Consider the following 19747-nt stretch of genomic DNA (forward strand, 5'->3'; position numbering starts at 1 on the left):
GCAATAGCGCCGGGCTGTTAAACAAACTGCAATGCATCACAAAGAAGCATGACATTGTTAATATTGGAGAGTTAAAAACAGACAAAACAATGGAAGCAGATTAAGGAACACCCTCAAAAAATAAATATCGATGTCAAGAAACCTTAAACTGATCCACATTTGCCGAGAAAGCAAAGAACGTTGTTTATCTTTCAGAAACAGATTCATGTGTGAGATCCATCAGTGAAATGATCCACGCTGTTCTTCAAAAGTGGGAAGATTAATGTTGTAACTGCATAATTTAACTAAATCCTGTCCATCATTGTGTGCCCAGATAGAAGCAATATTCAGATCTTTGTTTTTCTAAACATGAATATTGTATAATTTGACAAATCTTTTTGATGCATCAACATGTCGGCAGCATTTTAATATTGTACTTGGTCAAGATGGATCCATCATTTTCTGTTGGGTAGTTTAATTTAATTGATGCTGATATTGTGTGTGCATCTCAAGCTGCAAAGTAGATAACCTCGTTTTGTAATGTAAAAGTATATATAACATTATTAGCCAGTTTACACACCTTATTGTTATCCATCTGGAGCAGCACTGATAAAACAAACCTGTGGCCACACACACACACACGGTTTCTAATATGAGTGTTTGAATGTTGATGTCATCAGATCTTTAACTGTGACTCATCATTCGGCATTAATATCAGATCATAATACACGAGTGAGACTGTGTTTTGAGGTAAATGCCACCACCGGCATGCGTCCCCGAGCGGGACCTTCTCACCAGGCCGGCCGCCATGTTTCTTCTGTACGACGAGCCAAACGCAGTCCAGAGCTCGACAACCAGCAGAATACCTTCGGAGCTGCATCTCTGCGTTGAAAAGGCCCTTTGTTGGCTCACAGCCAGACACGGAGGTAGAAATCTACCCTTCCTGCGTCAGAAAAATATTAAAGGAAGAAAACTAAACGATGGGGTGAGAGGAAAAAAACGAGTGCATCAATCAAGCAGCTTCTTCTTGTCAACCATGAGGTCAGCCGTTCAGCTACTGGACCGGACTAACGGTCCTTCGACACGTACACACTACATGACACACAATATGTTCAAAACTATTTATTTGTTTTGGGGAGAGGGCAACATACGATTCTTTTCTGACTGTAAAATAGTCGATACATTAGACTTTGCACTGCAAGTCCCGTCATGATACATAATCATACATTTAGATCTCTACAAATCTACTTGTGTTCGTCGGCTTTCCACGGGGTCCTTTCTCTCACTGTCGTTTCCCCGACAGAAGCATGATTTGCATTTGTACACATTGAAGATGCCGGGAGCCGGCAGCGGCTCCTGAAGGCAGCAGAAGCCCTTCGTTCGGTCTGAACCCCGGGGTAAACGGAGTCGTCGTCTGGGTTGAGCGGCGAACTCTGAAATGCAGCACTGGGTCCACCCTGCTCGTCTTTGGCTCACGTGCCCCTTGAGTTGCCCTTTAGTAACACTCAGATCACATGAAATGACTCCCAGCAGTTAAACCCGTTAAAGGTTTCATCCAGAAGACCTCATCAATGATGTACGGTTTCCATAACCTCCCAAATCTATAGCTGAAAAAGCTTCTGGGTTTTTTTCGGAGCTTGAACAATAACCAGGCAGCCAGAGTTCGTTTTTCACCCTTTTTCCATTTATACACCCCAATTCTGTAATGTCTGCAAAACCAGCTGCTTTCAATGATTTACTTTTAAAGACACCCAGTCCTGAAAGTATCATTAGATTTGACACTAAATATAAAAAATATATTTCTCTACACACCCACATATATATATATACATACATATATATATAGTTATAAACACACACACATGTATATATTTTTGCATAGACAAATCTAATTGGAATAGACATGGGAATATAAATAAAAATGAAAAAAAATTCACATTTGAAGTAAAAAAACGAAAGAAAAAAATTTAAAGAAACTTTGGTATAGACAACAAAAACTCCACAACATTCATTTTACATCAAAAGTGCATCTGATTTAAAGCAACGGCTTCTCAGTCTGGGATGTTTGGTCTCGACACAAATCAACAGTAAGATCTTAGGCAAAGGAAATCACTTCCTAATTAAGGCCCCACGTTTGTATTTTAACACCATGAAAAGCATCAGCTGCTTCCTTTTCACACATAGCCAAGCATCCTATTGAATCTGTCTCTCTGGCACTAAAAGAGGATGGCACGGAGAAGATAAGTCACATTTTGGCAAAAGGTAGAACAAGAAAAATACACACTCGGCTCCTCTTGTGCAAAATACATCTCATACTTTATAGAAGTATATTATTCAATGTAAATGCCTAGATTGTATATCTTCTCATGCATTAATTAGCTTCATAGGTAGGAGGACAGAAATAGTGTCAATGGAGGGAGTGTTTGTTTCTGTGACGAAAAATGAAGTCACATCTTAAAACATGCTGTTATGCGGCATATCCCTAGTTTGGTACAACATTCACATTGTAGTAACTGGCTACGCTTTTGGTTTAAAACACTAAGTCATCTTCTTAAAACCACGAAGATCATTTAACAGAACATTTTGAAAGTCCTCAGAAACTCTTCTCACTGTAAAAAAATAATACAAATTGCTGCTTTGTCAATTAAAAAAAAGATATCGTTTAACCTTTTTCTTGAGCTGTGACGGTATTTTCCATCCAAGCAAAATTATTTACGACCAGTTTCCCAAGCGGCGATTCTGTTTCCAAACTCAAACAAAGAGGGTAGCCGGAAATGACAGGGCGTTATATAATTTATACAACATTAAGCAATTAAACAATTGGTATCAGTTATGTTTGGTACGACTGACACTTTTCACATCCAGATGGTTATACAAGTTTTTTTTAGTGTTGTTAACATCCTTCTGGGGTTTTCAGAGATCAACCAGCCATTATTTTGTCAGGGAAACAGATGTTTGCCGATGTGACTCGAATGTAACAGCAAAACACAAGAGGCACAAACCGGGGGAAGTAGCTGCCGTGCATCGTGGTCCATTGAGGCGACTGGACAAAGTAATTTGCTCCTGTTATTAATTCCTACCTGTAAAATGACTAAACCCATGTTAAATGATGTCTTAATTCTGAAGGGCCTGAACCAAAACATGCCTCGGCCCGTTTAATATCGGCGCAGCTGAACAACATCCTTCCTCTAACTCCAGTGTAGCTGCTCTACGCACAGCGTGCGCCGGTGCCTGAGAAGGCTCCGCCGCCCCACACCAGACGCTTAGCCTGCGTTTGGCTTCCCTCGTGTGGTCACTCTTGTCGGTGCACAGTTTCCAAGGCATCGATGGCTGCTGCTGGAAAGCCGTCTTGTTAGTCGGGATTTACGTGGAGGAGCATCGGAGCTCTGGAAGAAGCTCGGGGAGTTTAACACTGATTTCTAGATCAGTTCCACATCCACACGTTGTGAATGTGTGGGAGTCGACGACACGACGGAGACTGCCGAGGCTGCTCTCTGGGTGAAGTTCAGAAACCAGGCCGGCTTCAGCACAGAATCTGGGAGAAGGGATGTCTCAGCAGCTCCTCGGCACCGGGCCGGTGTTTAGCATCCACAAAGATGCAGCTTATGAAGTCTCGAGCCTGGTCCGAGGTGTGCGAGGGCAGCAGCGGGTTGGTGGGCTGCGTGGCGATCTTGAATATGGCCGCCATGGCCTCGTATTCAGCCCACGGAGGCTTTTCTGTCAGCATCTCAACCACCGTACAACCAAGGCTCCTGGAAGAGAAATGTCAGAACATGCTGAAACCAGAACCACAGAGGAGCAGCTCGACAGGAATGCTGTGAGCGGGAACCTGCAGGCGGCAGGAGGCCTCCTGCACCTGTTGGGGAGGAACAAGCCTCTGTTACGACCCGTCTGACTGGCCTTCAGCCAATCACATCGCTCGACTCAACCCAATGAGATTGCATGCTGTCTGCTGTGTGTGGGGAACTGGGATCAGGCTCCTCACTTTATTTAGGAGCACAGAGATTCGGCCACTGGATCCTACTCAAAATTATTTTGCTGAATGAAGGTTTTTCTACCGAGTCCTCACACGAAAATAAACTTCACTCCCATTTCAAACTATTTTTACTGGAAGATGCGTTTACATCAACTTGTTGCTTGTCCCTCAGATGTTTATCCACAGTTTATTCTACTAGGCCCTGAAATCAATTATCTCAGAATGTAGTTATTCTAGATGACATTGTCCTGGCATCCAGCACCACCGTAAAGCGGCTCAGAGTTATCTTTGATGAGGATATGTCCTCCCACATAAAACAGATTTCAAGGACTGCCTTTTATCACCGACTGGACGTAACATTGCACAAAGCAGGCACTCGGTCTCAAAGCAAGGCAGAAGAATGTGTTCATGCATTTGTTCCTTTGAGACGAAATTACTGGAATTCCTTGTCATCAGGCTGCTCTAATAATCTCTTCAATCTTTCCGATTGATGCAGAATACTGCAACACGGACGTCGTTTGAGACACTAGATTATATGAGTTACAGTGCTTTTAAATCCCATTAAGAATCAAGATGTAATATTAAGCATCTCCATTTTTTTGTGACTTGGTAGATTTATAAAAATCTACTCTATACCTTCTACCAGGTGATTAAGATATGTGTTCGTCCAGTTACTCAAACTACACTATCAATCTCTATTAATACACTCTTGACATTTCAGGCTCTTATCAAATATGTTTTCTAAAGAGGGCAAACCATGAACACCTGCAGTGTAAATGGATTCAAACTGGATTACAAATAGATTCCTCTCCACTAATATTTTAGCTCAAGCGCGACATCGACACCTACAAACATTTTCTTGAGAAGGAAGCATCAGACTTTAGACGGCGCTGCGCGTCTTACCAGACGTCCGCCTTCCTGCCGTAGCCCTCTCCACTGATCACCTCCGGGCTCATCCAGTAGGGGGTGCCGGTCACAGAGCGGATGCCGGTCCCAGACATGCAGATGGTCTGCAGCCTCTTGCTGGCACCGAAATCTCCGAGCTTCACGTTGCCCTCTGAATCCCGCAGGATGTTGGCACCTGAGTCGACATGGATCATATATATATATATATATATATATAAATATAGCAGCTCCCTAATGACCTTCCATATGCGGCCAGACCCAAACATCTCGTGTGTGAACAGTGTGAGTCTCAGGGCTCTGTCGTTGAACCTGACCTTTGATGTCCCTGTGTACGATCATGTTGCTGTGCAGATAGGACATGCCCTCCAGGATCTGTCTTGTGTACTTCCGGGTCACGTTTTCTGTCAGCGCCCCGTAGGCCTTCAGCTGGTCCTTGACTGAACCCTGATAGGAAGAAAGGAAACCATGAAAACATGTGCTTTCCACAAGAGCACACAGACCACCGGTCTACCTCACCACTGACGGTCTGAGCCCGGAACGGAGCGAGTAAAGTGAAAATCTGGCCCCTGAAAGATTTGTGTTGCGCATTCAGAGTACGGGCAATGTGATCTAAAGGAAAGCCTTCGGGCCCAGGAAACATGGAGTCACAGGAACTTCAGTGATGAAAGCTCATTAGAACGCATGCCTTTGTTTGCAATCTAGTGAAGCAAATCTGTGTGACATCTGATTTGACGTGCCGAGGTGGAAAGGTGCCAGAAATACAGGCAAAGTCGAGTCAATCCGCTTTATGATTGACCAACATAAAATCAGATCGGACTAGTGGCTGACCGCTTTAGTAGATAACATCATACCGTCTCTGTCTCTCCCTTGTTTTTTAGACTTCATAAGAAATTGGCTGCACAACTACGGCCCAGATGCCAAACAGATACAAAATAACTTTAAGTTCCTCAAATGGTTCCTGGAAAAGATCCTGCGGTTTAAAAGAAAGTATTTGACTTTATGAACCTACATTCAGGTGTCAGGGATTGAGAAAACATGCACAACTTCTGAATGCCTAAATTACAACTGTATAGCCAATTGAAATGTTAAGTCATGAGAACTGATTGTCGGATTTCCCGTCCCTGTGCCGTCTGCTTGAAGCTGTGACATTAAAGGTTTCTGGGACTCACCCCCGGCATGTACTCCATGAAAATCGTGAGCGTCTTCTCGTTGTGGTCCCTCAGACAGCCGTAGTACTGAACAATACGCTCGTGATGCAGGTTTTTCAGCAACTGGATTTCACACTCCAAAGCGCTGACCTCCTGTGCCGACACACAGAGAAGCAGGAGAGTTACACGGCGGACCTTCAGGCCGCCGCTCACACATTAAACACCAGAGCCGTCATTTCTCTACAATGCATTTCTGTTCATTTACATGTCAACAAAAGGCTTGTTCTGGGCACGCGGGAGCCTCTGAGGCTCCGTCGTCTCCGTTTCCACTGATGACAAACAAATGGAACAATAAACACAGAGATTTAGCTCCATGGGAAGCCGACCGGAAGTGAAACCTAAAGCGGGTCGTAAATGAAGGCCGATAGCTCAGTTCCCCAAAAGAGGTTCCGTTGTTTACTCCGGAGAGTGAGGCCCCGGCTTAGAGGGAGACAGGGGGGTAATAACAGTAATGTCCATGTCCCCAGCACAGGAGACAGCTTAATAGAAACAACCGATACACAACTGCTCGGGGGAGGGGTGCGAAGGGGTGACGGGAGGCCAAGGCAACGCTGACCCGTCACCCCTCGCCCCCCCCCCACCCCCAACACTCGGCTCCTTTCAGATACAGGAAGTGACAGTGACTGTTTTCTCTGTGGAAGACAGGAAATGACATACAAATGGGAAAGAGGTCGGTGTGTGTGTGTGGGGGGGGGGGGGGGGACTTCTTCAATACATTCCACTTTTTGAGTTATTCAATCTCTTTCCGGCAGATTGATTATTTACTTTACGCGGCAGGCGAGACAAGAACGTTTGTTTGGCTTAACACTTGATCCAAGACCACGGAATTTAAATAGTTGATCGATTAATCAAAACTTCACTTATGCTAATTGGGTGCGCTCCAGTCCGACGGCCTGAACAGATTAACGTGCACGACGCATGAGGTCATTCTTGGCGTAGAACAGTGCGGAAGTGCAAAGTTGCAGATTTTGTTGTTAAACAACAAAGTGAGGCTTGGTTTTTACAAAAGACTGTAATGTCAACATCCACGACTGATATTGTAAAAGTAAAGAGGAAATGACACGACTTCCTGACAAAAACAGCAGACTAATGTGCACCAAGAAGTAGCGACGCGTCAGCAAAGCAAACACTTCTCTTCACAACTAAAGCTGGAAGTAGAGGCTGCATGTCCTCAGGAAACAGTGGAAATGTTCTCAACAGAACCAACAAGAGAAATTAGGAGGGCACCAAGTATTCTGTAGATGCGTGTTAGTGTCTCACCTTGCTGGTCTCAGGACTCTCCGGATCAAACTGGACCTGCTTGGCAGCCAGTTCCCTCCCAGTATCCACATCGTAACACAGGTAAACCCGACCAAACGCCCCCTGGCCCAGAAGCTTCCCCCGCCGCCACGTCATCGGAGCACCGGGGGCTGAGGAATACATTTGAATTATTATTTTACTTACAGTAGAGGATTCTACTGACTCACTATAAAAATATTTTTAACAAGGTTTTTTCATCCTGCTAAAAAGTACATTCTTGTGGAAACCCAAATTCCATCTCTGCTGACCCCTTGAACCCTGCAGTGTATCTGCTGCATATCTCTTAAGAGTCGACCCAAAATGAAGTGTAATTTTAAAAAGGACAGTTTGTTTTATTCTCGATCAAAACTCACACTTATGCGCGGCAGAACGATCTTGGGGGCGGAGCCTGCCCTGAGCGTCGACCAGCTGCCAGCTGCCCACGCTCTCCTCGCTGCCGTTGAGCGACCGGCGTGAGGGCACCAGAGTGAAAAGGTTCCCCTGGGGGCGGCGGATCCGTGGAAACGTCCGACGGCCTGAAGGACGGCGGGAAAAAGAGATTAAGGAAATAGAACAGGTGAGATTAAGAGAAGGAAGACACTTAGTTGATAGATACTGATGGTCTTACCTTCACTGTGGTCCTTATGATGCAGGGAGACATGGTACCTACGAGGATAGGTGCCTCCTTTCCCTGCTACCCGGTCATGCACATGATTTTCCCTGTCTGAAGGATCCAAAAGGTGAAAGGTCAGCAGGATTAATCTGTGATTACCTTCACATTGAAAATGCCGGAAGGTTATGTTTTGATCGCCGTGTATTTATTTATTTATTTGTATGCGTGTTATTCGCAAAACTCAAAAAGTATTGAACCGAATCGCATGCAATTTGGTGGGATGATTGTTTATTATCCGGGGACCAGTTGATGAGATTTTGGGATCGATCGGGTCAAAGGTCAAGGTCAAAGGTCATGAACAGGTAAAATCTTCTTGAATCACATGGAATTCGGTGGGATGATTGGTTATTATCCGGGGACCATTTGATTAGATTTTGGGATCAATCGGGTCAAAGGTCAAGGTCATGGAAAGGTCACAATCTTTTTTTTACCGTAGCATGATACATTTTTGTCCAATTGGCATGCAACTAATGCCAAAATGTTCATAATTCAATGCCCAATCTTGTGATATGCGAAGGTATGCGCTCTACCGAGTGCCCGTTCTAGTTCAAACTGTTTTGCTTCCACAACAAAAACACCAGATTATTTTGTACTCTCCTCTGTGGCTCATACTTATGTAGAACACGGCAAAGCTGAAACGACTGTTTATGCAGATTTCATATCAAATCTGGAATGTTGCACTCTCTGCTTTTATAAAGAGGGCTGGACTAGTATTTATGTTTTTTGGTCGATATTGTCTAGTTTAATAGAAATACCCCACCATGATGGTTTCAAGGCAGTTTAAAGTCACAGTGCTTGAGCCCATGAGATGTGGGACGTGGACGAGGCTTGTAGCTGATCTCACCTGAGCACTCCTGACTCTTGGCTCTGTGCATGCGAGACTTCCTCAGTGAAGGGCTGCGAAAGAGAAGGAGTAAGAGATGTTGAGACTTTATATGGGTGTTTACATAGAACAAGTTACAGACGTTCTTGTTATTTAGCATGGACCGATATACCATGGAGAAGCAATGGAAACATAATCACAACATGTAATGAGTAGTGAGTTTCTGTCTTTCCTCCTCACCTGTCGGAGTTGCTGTCCAGAGACTGACAGCTTCCAGAGACGGAGTTTTCTGCACTGCTCCAGGGATCCAACACCTGCACAGGGCACAGCGGAAAATAAATGGTGTGTATGCACATCTTATTCTTGTACACACGTTTCAGAAAGAAAAATCCATCCCAAAACTGAATTTATGATTGAAAACTTTGGAAGTTTGAACCCTTCTCTTCTAGCTAGGTTGGCAAAAGTAGAGTTGGACAAGTATACAGTGGGTACGGACCATGTGATATTTCAGTTTTTCTTTTTTAATAAATTTGCAAAGATTTCTACCTTTCTGTCAAGATGGGGTGCAGTGTACATTAATGAGAAATAAAATGAACTTTTTTGATTTTAGCAAATGGCTGAAATGAAACAAAGAGTGAACATTTTAAAAGGGCTCTGAACACTTTCCGTACCCGCTGTAGTTGTGGATTCACAGACGGCTTTGCTAAACCTTTTGCTCCCAAATAAATTTGATTTCTTCCCACTAAAAGATACTTTTCTAATAAGATTTCCATTAATGAGAAGAAAAACAAAAGGTCTTGAACTTCAAGGTCTGGTTTATTTATGTGATCAAATCTCGAAAGTCATAAACAAACACATCATGCAACGTGTATTTTAAGGTGGAATTTTCCCCATTACTGGTGAAGCAATGACTCACACACTGATCGCTGGTCTCAGGGATGAACTCCCCCTCACTGTTTATGCTGGTGTATGAACCTTGGCGGGCAATCCTCTGCTGGCGTTCAGGCACGTAACCAGGAGGAGGCGAGCGACGCCCCGTGTTCTGAGAGCCTGGGATGAGACACAAGAAACATTAGATATTAGATATAGATTTTATATTTTACTTTGTATACTTGTATACATCTATATCTTTCACTTGTATACATCTATATCTTTCATCCCTGTTTTTTATATTTTGTTTTATATTTTATTTTTTATTCTTGTGCGTTTAGTTTATTGGTGCTGCTACTGTTACGACAAATTTCCCCTTGGGGATTAATAAAGTATATATCTATCATCTATCTATCTATATATGAGAAATAAAAGATTTAAAGGATTGAAATATGAATGAGGACATCAGTTGTGACGATAAGTCAGAAAAAATACTTTTCACAAATGTTTTCAAAATAATAGGCCCTGTTCGTCTACATTGAGATGTATTGTTTATTTTCCATCGAGCATAAAGGTACACATGCAGAAGTTGAGACCACAACTCACATTCATGCAGTAACTTTTGTGAAAAACTTATCAAAGTGTTGATTGCTTCCATAATAAGTGAAAGGAGCAGCGGCAAAGAGCCTCAACATGTACGGCCTCCTGCAGCCACATCATCCTAAACCAGGCCACTAGTCCGCTGCACTAATAGCATTCTGTAATCTGATTGGCTGCTGTCCAGCAGGCTTCGTCTTGTGATGGTGAACAGGAAAAGGAAGTGGACCCATTGCTAAAAGGGGAAGTTAAAGAAGGCTCAGCCACAGAGAGTGCCAGAGATAACTCGACGGACGGGGAAATCAAGGTAGTAAAAAACGACATGACAGCTACCCGCAGAAGAATATTTGCAAAACCTTAAACTTCAGAGAAAAATATAAAACAAGTCTAAATGTCCTCCTTTGAAAAAGTGTGCGAATCATCTTATTACAGATACGATTAAAAGAGGAGTTTGAATGACAGTTGAAGATGTGTACCAGTAGATGGGTGGCGCCCCCTGGGCTCGGAGGACTGGTACGCCGTGCTCACGTCTCCAGTGGACTGGGAGGACTTGATCCTCACCTGCTTGCACGGAACGTGGTGGGAGGCGGAGGAGGCCTGCAGGAAGGGGAAAACGAGAATAAAAGGAGGCTTTGACACACGATTAAACAGCCGCTTCATGTCAGAAACCCAGTGAGTGTAACGCAAAAGTAATGAGGCGCTTTGATTTTGCGCAACACTGGTTTATAGTGAAGAAATGGCAGTTGTGTAACGGTACGCTGTGAACGCACAATCCGTTTGTGTTCCTGTGCGTCTCACATTGCTGTGCTCCTGAGTGAGCAGCAGGATCCTGATGCTCTTCATGTTGGAGCTCCGGTCCAGCAGGTCGATCGCCTTGTCCAGGTCACCCTGATCTCGCAGAGGGATGGACAACTACGAGGACAGAAGATGCATCATTGGATTGGATTCAATCTATTGTCATTGCACAGAGGACAGGTACACAGGCAACGGAATGTATTCTCTGCATTTAACCCATCCTTAGTTATTAAGGAGCAGTGGGCTGCAGTAATGCGCCCGGGGAGCAACTGGGAGTTCAGTGCCTTGCTCATGGACACTTCGACTTGCAACTAATGGGGAGAGCCGGGATCGAACCGACAACCTTGGGGTTGCAGGACGACCCCCTTACCCCACTGAGCTACAGCCGCCCCATCATGTATATGAACAAATATTCATCAACATTCACAAGCAGGCAAAAGCGTTTCGGAAACATTGGGAAATGTACAAATTGTGTGGAATTATTTACTCACCCAAATAAAATATATGTTCAAAAAATAAATAAAAAACGGAAATTTGAAGCTGAAACTATTTGTCAAATAGTCGGTTTGATAAACCGTGAATCAGCCACTTGTTTGACGATCGATTCCTCGCTTACCTCGTTGTTCATATAGTGCAGGTCGAGCTGCTGGCCAAAGACAGTCGTGACTTTCTGCTGGACTTCCTCGAACTGCACGGGCCGTGCAAACACCAGGATCCTGAAAGCAATAAATCACACAGACAGACAGATTATGAAGAGATCTGTACCGGCTGCTGAGGGAAACTTGCTTTTGACTCTCGTACACATGTGCGAGCAAAACACACACAAGCTGCTGTTTGTAGTGTGCGCCGATTCCTCTCAGTACACCTTTGCATATTTGTGGTCTGTGCTGGCGGCCACAGGCAAACCACAGCCTTTCCCCGCTTCATTCTCCAGCTCACATACCAGTCTGAAGTAAGCGACGCAGTGGAGTCTGAGATGGGCTCTCCCTCTCTCATGGAACATGTGACAAGAGCAGCATGCCTGAGTGAATGTGTTTATGTATGTGCGAATGCTCTCTCTCTCTCACTTGCGTAAGGATGTATACATGTAAATTGCACACACACACGCATGAAACAAAAGGGCCAAAAACAAAACTCACCTCCGCTCTCCTGAGAACTCAAACTTTATCCTGACATCGTCCTGAGAGTAAACAAAAACAGGAAGTTCAAAGCCAACAAAGGGGGTCATCAAAGCGCAATGAGAAAGGCCGTGCTGATACTCCAAGATATGTAAAGATGAGACTCTCCCGAAAGAAAAGACTTGCATTATGCACGGCCTTCCCTCACCGGCCTTGCACAAAGATCGTTCGCTGGGAAAACACGTCACTCTGAACTTCCTCCATTGCTACACCATTTGTGAAACTTCCACTCCACTCATAGCGAGGCTTAAGTTATCGAGCTGGGACAGTTGCAGATCCCGTCTTTCCCGGGGGGACAATCTCTGGTTTTAAGCAAACACCACACTGCACATGGGTTGTCTGCGTTGGCTATTCTCTGAGGCTGCAGGCTGCTGTGGTTGAAAGCGAGGGTGGGTGGGCTACTGGTCGCACAGGCAGAATATATTTTTAGAGAACAAGTCCTGGATTCAAAACATTTGTGCGGGGCTATCTTGGTAATACGTCTCTCATTATGCTAAATTGACTAACTGGGTGGGCTAAGTGAAATACTAAGAAACAACCATATACGTGCATGGGTGACATCCAATTCCACTTTCCTTTATGACAGATCTGATATTTAATTCCATGGTCGACAGACCCATAGTTATGAAGATAAACATTGTTTTGTTAGATTCCAAGGCCCTCCTGATTTCTGGATGTAGGGTCGTTCAAACTGAAAACAACATACAGAGTATTTCTACTGATTTTGGAGCAAATATCGGCCTGTGTTTAGTTTCCCCCCACAGTGATGCAACCGTGTGCAGAGGGAGAGGATTCACGCTGTGGACAGAAGACTGCCCACCGCCTCTTCTGTTGATCACACTTCATCCTCGCCTAAACGATGAAGGACTTCAGCAGGAATCCCATGACTGGTGAGGGACATGCATGGCTGTTCATGGACATCTTTGTGTGGTTAAACCTGGGAGCTTCCTGTCTCAGGGTCTCGCTAAACACCTGCCTACAGTTCTTCTTGAGAAGGAAGCGGCTGAAAGCACTTTAAAGGCGGTTCATTTGAAGATAACCGTCATTCAATGTGTATTTCTGCATGGGGCCAAGATGTTGGAGCTACAGCTCACAGTCACACGTGAGCTATTGGATTGTAACGGCGCCTCCGGACTTGCAACAATAAATAAAATGTCAATTTTTTCTGGGTGTAAATCCTGGTTTATGAGGACAATGTTGTACAAGCGTAACCTTCTAAATCATCTTTTAAATTATGAAGATCTGCAGCTATAGCCAGGGTTCTTACACATTTTGACCAATGGATTTCCATGACTTTAAACCACATTTCCATGACCAAACTGAAATCTCGGAATAAACATGAACAATTTAGAAGATTGTGCGTATTGAGAGCGTATGCCGGCTTATATTTTGAGCGTCTTTCTTTAAAAAACATATTAATTATTTCAAACTCGGCGTAAATGAACATGTGATAACACATTTCCATGACTTTTCCAAAACTTTTATGATTTAAGTTTTTTCCAGGACTTTTCCAGGCCTGGAAGTGACCATTTTAAAATTCCATGACTTTTCCAGGTTTTCCATGACCGTACGAACCCTGTATAGCGCACCTGTCTGTTGGCCTGGGCCGGCGTCTTGGGTTTGCTGCTGTCATACGACAACACAGGCTGGCGGCGGGTCATCTGGAGGGCAACCAGGTCTTTCATTATCGAGTGGAGCGCCTGCCTCTCATCTGAACAGGATAGTGGGTTGGGAAAAAGACACAATTAAGAATGTGGATTTGATAATCAATGACCTCAGTGTGCGTGCGTGACAGAAAACCTGAATTGAGCCCCAGTTCTGCATTTAAAAAGGTGTGTGCAGAATGTCAATCAGTCGTGTTTTAACTACATCCATATTGAGACCATCCTGTGGCAGGTTTTTAGAGGCAGGAAAGGACTGCAGTGTTTTTGATATGCCTATTCCCATGTTTGATCTCAGGGCAAGCGCTGCCTCGGCTGGACTCGCTCACGAAGAGAAAATATTCTCCGTGTGTAGCTTGGACGGACATCACAGCGCCTCGAGCAGCGGAGAGAACCGGACCCCCATCTACACAACGCCGAAAACCAATCCTTCATTCGACGGGGTCTGGAGAAGCAGCTTGGCACAGGGTTTTGGCCTCAGGGATGGTGTTTGTTGGGAGATTGTGTGTGTGTGTGTGTGCGTGTCTGTTTTTATCTCACGCTGTGAGGAAGCCATGCTCTGAATGTCTGTCTCACATCAGAATTTACGGTACTTACTCATTGTGGCGATGCTTGCGTACGGGGTCTACGAGCCAGTCCTCAGAAACGTCTGTGTTGTGCCGCCCCCCCCCCAACACACACAGCCTGAGGGGATAAAAAAAACAGTAAACAATTAGTTAAAAAGAGAAAGTGTGGCCCTCTCTTTGTTCGTGTTACTTTGCTTGGAGCGGAGGGATGTGACTCATCGCGGCAGACAGGAGATGACACGCAGCAAAAGGTTATTAGCCAGTCGGCCAAAACGTGTCCGTGTGCGAGTGAGGAACTCGGCCCATAAAGCATCGCCGTGGTGGTAAGCAGCACTGAGATGAGGCGCTCGGAAAGGAAAAGAACAAAACCTGATGGCTGGCGCGACAAAGCGGCTGCGCTGCCCTCTTCTTACATCACATGTTTTTAATGTGACACTAATCTGAGACGCTATTATTCATGTGCAGCGCATAACTCTTTGCAGGCATGTACGGACCTGTAACCGAAGCCTGCAGAATACAGACCTAAACATGTGCCTGACTGAGTGCCCTGAACAGTTGAAGTGAATGTTAAAGTGTGCGTGTGTGATTGTGCCCATGAGAAAGAAAGACAATTGGAAACGGCTGAAATTCAAGCTGCATTGGCAGCAATCAGTCTGGCACAGTTCATACGGGAAGAATGTTTCTCCAGGGAGGGTTTTTTTCTTCTTCTTCTTCTTCTTCTGCCATTTTAAATATCGACCAGATTTAAACTCCTCTGATTGCATGAGCTGCAAAAGCCATAGTTCCGCTGGTGTTAGAGCTCCACTGTTGACGTTAACAGGGCAATATCATCTGCCCGGTTCAAGGCGTCAACAGCGTGATAAACTGAGGCATTTCCTTCAATGGTGAGGGTTTGTCCCAATAAACCATCGGATTTGAACTAATCCAACCAAAGAGAACTCTACTTAGTTCTCTCAATAACAGAAGACCACAGATGAATATTGGTTGGTGATGCGAATAGGAAAAAAACAAAAAACAGAAGACAATCACTGCATGAAATCAGTGACTTCTTTCAGAGCCGGACTTATCAGATGTTCGGTCTCTACGGAGTCCAGTACTTCAACTCCAACTGATCTGATACCGGAAACTTTTCAAAAAATGTAAACCCGGTGTTCAAAATCAAACAGGAAAAGCTCATAGTTACAGTAACCTAACGCAAAGGGATTGGTGTGCCACTAATTGCCGACTCAGCGGCCCATTGGGACTGACCGCATGTAAACTACATCCATAGAGAAACAGATCCGCATCAGCACAGATACTGTTGCAGTGAACTGGACCGGTGCATCCCAAATCTCAACTGTAACAATCCTTGTTAGGTTACAGCCAACGTTTTAAAGTGTTCCAGGATAATAACGACATGTTTGGTCTGACCAGGCGCCAAAGCACTTATCAACAGGGCCGTATTGAGTCACTGCAAATAAGATTAGCCTCTTCGTAATTTCCCAAGACTGGTTCATATCTCCCTATTCCATGACTTCTTTAAGCCGGAGTCCACTGTGAACAAAGCGCTGCACCTTGACATGTGCTTCGGCTTTCCCAGAAGCACACTGCAGCGAACCAACTCGCGTCCATGAGATCGATCCGGAGGTGCCTGGCGAGCTTCGGGAACTAATGACTTGTTCAAACTGACAAAACAACAAGCCGGGGACATAAGAGAGGCTGAACAGAGTCTGGTGACCGAGTACACGGAGGAGGCTGCACACATCTCTGAGGGTCGATGTCGGCACAGTCTCAGGAGAAGGATGGGCAGCATCGCCACCTGAAGCAACTCATTGACTCTGTGGCTTTCTGGGTAATAATCAACCACAGGAATGCCGGGCACGTCCGCCTGTGGTCGTCGGAGCGTTGCCACGTTGCTTTCGAGCTTCCGCCACTTTCATGTTCTCCTGCCGACGGATCAGTTGCCAAGCGCCTTTTGTCCTCCAAGCCCTTCGAGCGCCACACAGTCGCCCACGAGTCGCTCCATGTAGAGCCACTTCAGGACCGCCGCCGGCATGTTCTCCAGAGACAACAGCACCGCCACAGCGAACCTCTCTCTCCATTCGCCCGGCTAACCTCTTCCGTCCCCGACTTCTCTTGATTTTTTAATAACCTCCCGGGTGGAATGTGGGGAATTCAATGTGGAAGGAGGCGGTGCTCTACCAGTCCGGTCAGCTGTGCCTGCTTTATTTTCCTTGTATCTCATTTCCAGGACTAGGAGGATTTACATGGATTTTCCTCCCCCCCCCCCCCCCTTCTCTGTCTGCTTTGAGAGGTGTTTAGTCTAAGAGCCTTTTTTCCCAGCCTCGACTTTCTCTGTCAAGTCATGCATCTGGATGAAGTGTTTCACAGCTGAAACTTCACCTGGCTTGATGTCTCTCCTGTTTCAGGTGCACATGTGTTTTGGGTTTAGTGTAACCCACTACATTTAAATATTGCAATCTCGACAAGTAGCTGGTACTCGGCTTGGCTATCGTTTAAAATACCCTTTGTGGCGTTTTAATTAACAGAGATACATACGGATACTTTCTCACGTCAACGTTTCAAAAGACGAGCTTACTGAAAATCTCCTGTAGTTTGAAAGAAATGCAGGTCATTCTGCGTGTTCACGTGTAAAGGTCACAGACAAGTTTGTGAAGATCAAATCCTTCTGTGGTCCCTACTTGCCAACATTTATACAGGTGTCAACCACAAGCTACGAGCAGCTGTCCTTTGTCATCAAGAAGAAGATGTCGATGACAACCCATGACAGTCTCATGTGGAGGACGTTAGTGGGAGATTGAATACAGATTTAATAATGAATGCTACACTGAGCCAATGGTGTCGACACGTTAGCAGATATAAATATAAACCATGGTGTGATATGTCAACAATCACAATTAGTTATGCTCTTAACAAAACAAGCACATGAACACAATCTAGCGTTGCTGTGGCTGTGATTCCATTGTATTTAATAAGCAATAACAGCTGTTGTATTAATCTGCTATTCTCCATCATAGTGAGAGTATAGATGTGTGTATAGAGAGTATAGATGTATACGGAGCTGAAATCATGTAACATGGGAATAAAGCTGCACTTTAAAAAGACTTTGAAGCAATGATGTTCAGATCTTAACTGTTGGTGCGTGGACAAACACTAAACAACAACACACTTAAAGTGATCAACATTCCCCAATGCTGTTCTATGTTTGTTTACAACAGCAATTACAAACACTGCTGTCCAACTGGCCTCTTCAGGTATGAGTACACCTGTAATGTAAAGTCTATACGCGTTTCACACGTTGGTTTGCGATACAGTCCAAAGTCTTAAAGTTAAATACTTGTGTTGCACATCACACATAGCTCACTACTTGATTGCAGATGTGTATTTATTGGTGGGCTCAGATTTAATTGCCATATTTTCTCCCCGATGCGGCTCTGATTTTCCCATTGCAGTCAAGTCCTTTGCAAGGGAAGTAAAGGGCTTTAACAACTACAGCTTTAACAATGTGTACGCTTTTATAAAATGAATCATTTCAGTAATGTCTATTTTAATCTGTCCAACAATGAATTATACATAAAAGGAAACATATTGTTTTCATTACAAGAACATGATGTTACTTTGTTGCATTGAAAAGACCACGCATCATTTCCTCCCACCGACCTTGAATGCAGCTCAATGCGCTCACTTGACACCCATCATCACATGTCACGTGCACAACCCTCACCTGTCGCCTGGACGACCTCCGCCGGGTTAAGTCTCCTCCCGCGGGCAGCTCACGACGGTCACCGGCGTCTCGCGGCGGAGATGATGACCCGGTAGGTCCGGCCGACGCTCACGTCCATCACTGCCCTCAGTCGAGCCGACGCACCGGGGAGCGCGCGAGCGCGTTCGCCATGGCGGGGCTGACCCCGCCAGGTAATTGGTTTTCTTAAACGGAAAATTAATGCAGCCACACGAACGGATAATGTCCAGGAAGCCAACGCACACACATCCGACCGCTGGGAGTCGCACAGAGACAATATTCCGATGTGGGGGGGGAAGCCTACATCAGGCGGCTGCAGCTGCGGCCCGAAGGCGAACCCCTGCTCCGCTCCAGCCTCGGCTCTTTGGGAAACTTAAATTTCCAAAACATTCTCACATTCGTCACACACGGTTGTCAGCGCGTTCACGCTTGCGCGTGGGGGGAGCCGTGTCCCGTGCAAATAGGAACCAGAAACTAGCAGACAAGGTGCAACAATAACCGAGTGGCCTGTATGAAATCCATTTATGAGCAGCAGCTTCGCCAGAGGAGCGATTTCCGTGATTTGGAGAGCCGCTCTTCCTGCTAAATTTGCAGATTTTCCTTCCCCGTGTTGCCAGGTTGGAGTCCCGAACAGTCCAGACTGCAGATGTCTTTATTTTTTAATAGAGCTACGTCCCATTGCAACTTGAATATGACCCTCACCATAAGCATATATAATGCATAACGGCCTACTGCAAAAGCATTGATTAAGTTGAATCGGAATAATTAGCACACGTGTTAAAATGACTCGAGCAGAAGACAACAACTACATGTAACTAAAAGGTTTTGCTTAATACACTTCACCTCGATTCATTAGGGAGGCCAAGTGGAATAAGTCCGTCGATGTTTAGACTTCTGGTTTTTACATGTCGGTTCCTGAGTGTTCAGCCTCCGTCTTCTCTCAAGAGACACCGCGGTGTCGTGCGGCTCCTGGAGCCGACGGCGGTCCACAACTCCCCCCAAACCAAAACGAAGTAAGAAATAGTCCTAATCTTCAACTGAGTGCGTCAAACTTCCTGACCAGAAAAATATCGCCACCGGAACCCGCTTTTAAACTGCCAACAAGTCGTGAAACCGGAACTCCGCCGCCGCGTCCATGTCTTCAAAGCGCTTCACTTGCCGTCGTCCATAAGTGTCCAGAAACATGGATTTATTCCCAGTGGGATTTCTGGTTCCTAAACTATCTAAATAAAAACCGTGCAGTTGGCGGGCGCGCGCTGTTATGAAGTGGTTCTGCAGGCGCGCGCACAATAGGGGCGGAGCTGCTGTGACGTAGTCGAGGCTGCTTTCAGAGCCCTGCGACAATCCTTCTGCCTCTTAATTGATGCTATAGGATACGATGCTCCCGTTAGTCCCGCAGTGGGGACATTTTAAACCGTTAAGGAGAAGTTCGTCAGAGCCTTTACTCAAGAAAAAATACTAATACCACAGTTTAGGAATACGCTGTTACAAGTAG

At 45.1% G+C, this 19747-nt stretch overlaps 1 protein-coding gene across 1 annotated transcript; it reads right to left on the bottom strand.

The window, feature by feature from the left end:
- Nucleotides 1-1086: 1086 nt before the first annotated feature.
- Nucleotides 1087-19481, bottom strand: map3k3 (mitogen-activated protein kinase kinase kinase 3). The gene is made up of 17 exons (XM_056407515.1): nt 18235-19481; nt 14542-14628; nt 13873-13994; nt 12245-12285; nt 11722-11821; nt 11109-11222; nt 10787-10907; nt 9760-9893; nt 9084-9157; nt 8865-8917; nt 7976-8071; nt 7722-7883; nt 7330-7478; nt 6031-6162; nt 5176-5305; nt 4859-5036; nt 1087-3731 (listed from the first exon to the last, which is right to left on the bottom strand). Exons 2-17 carry the CDS (start codon nt 14543-14545, stop codon nt 3503-3505), a joined length of 1839 nt encoding a protein of 612 aa, XP_056263490.1. The 5' UTR covers nt 14546-14628; nt 18235-19481; the 3' UTR covers nt 1087-3502.
- Between the last annotated feature and the right edge of the window lie 266 nt (nt 19482-19747).

This window comes from Pseudoliparis swirei, chromosome 23 (genome assembly GCF_029220125.1).
Source record: "Pseudoliparis swirei isolate HS2019 ecotype Mariana Trench chromosome 23, NWPU_hadal_v1, whole genome shotgun sequence".
Classification (NCBI taxonomy): Eukaryota; Metazoa; Chordata; class Actinopteri; order Perciformes; family Liparidae; genus Pseudoliparis; species Pseudoliparis swirei.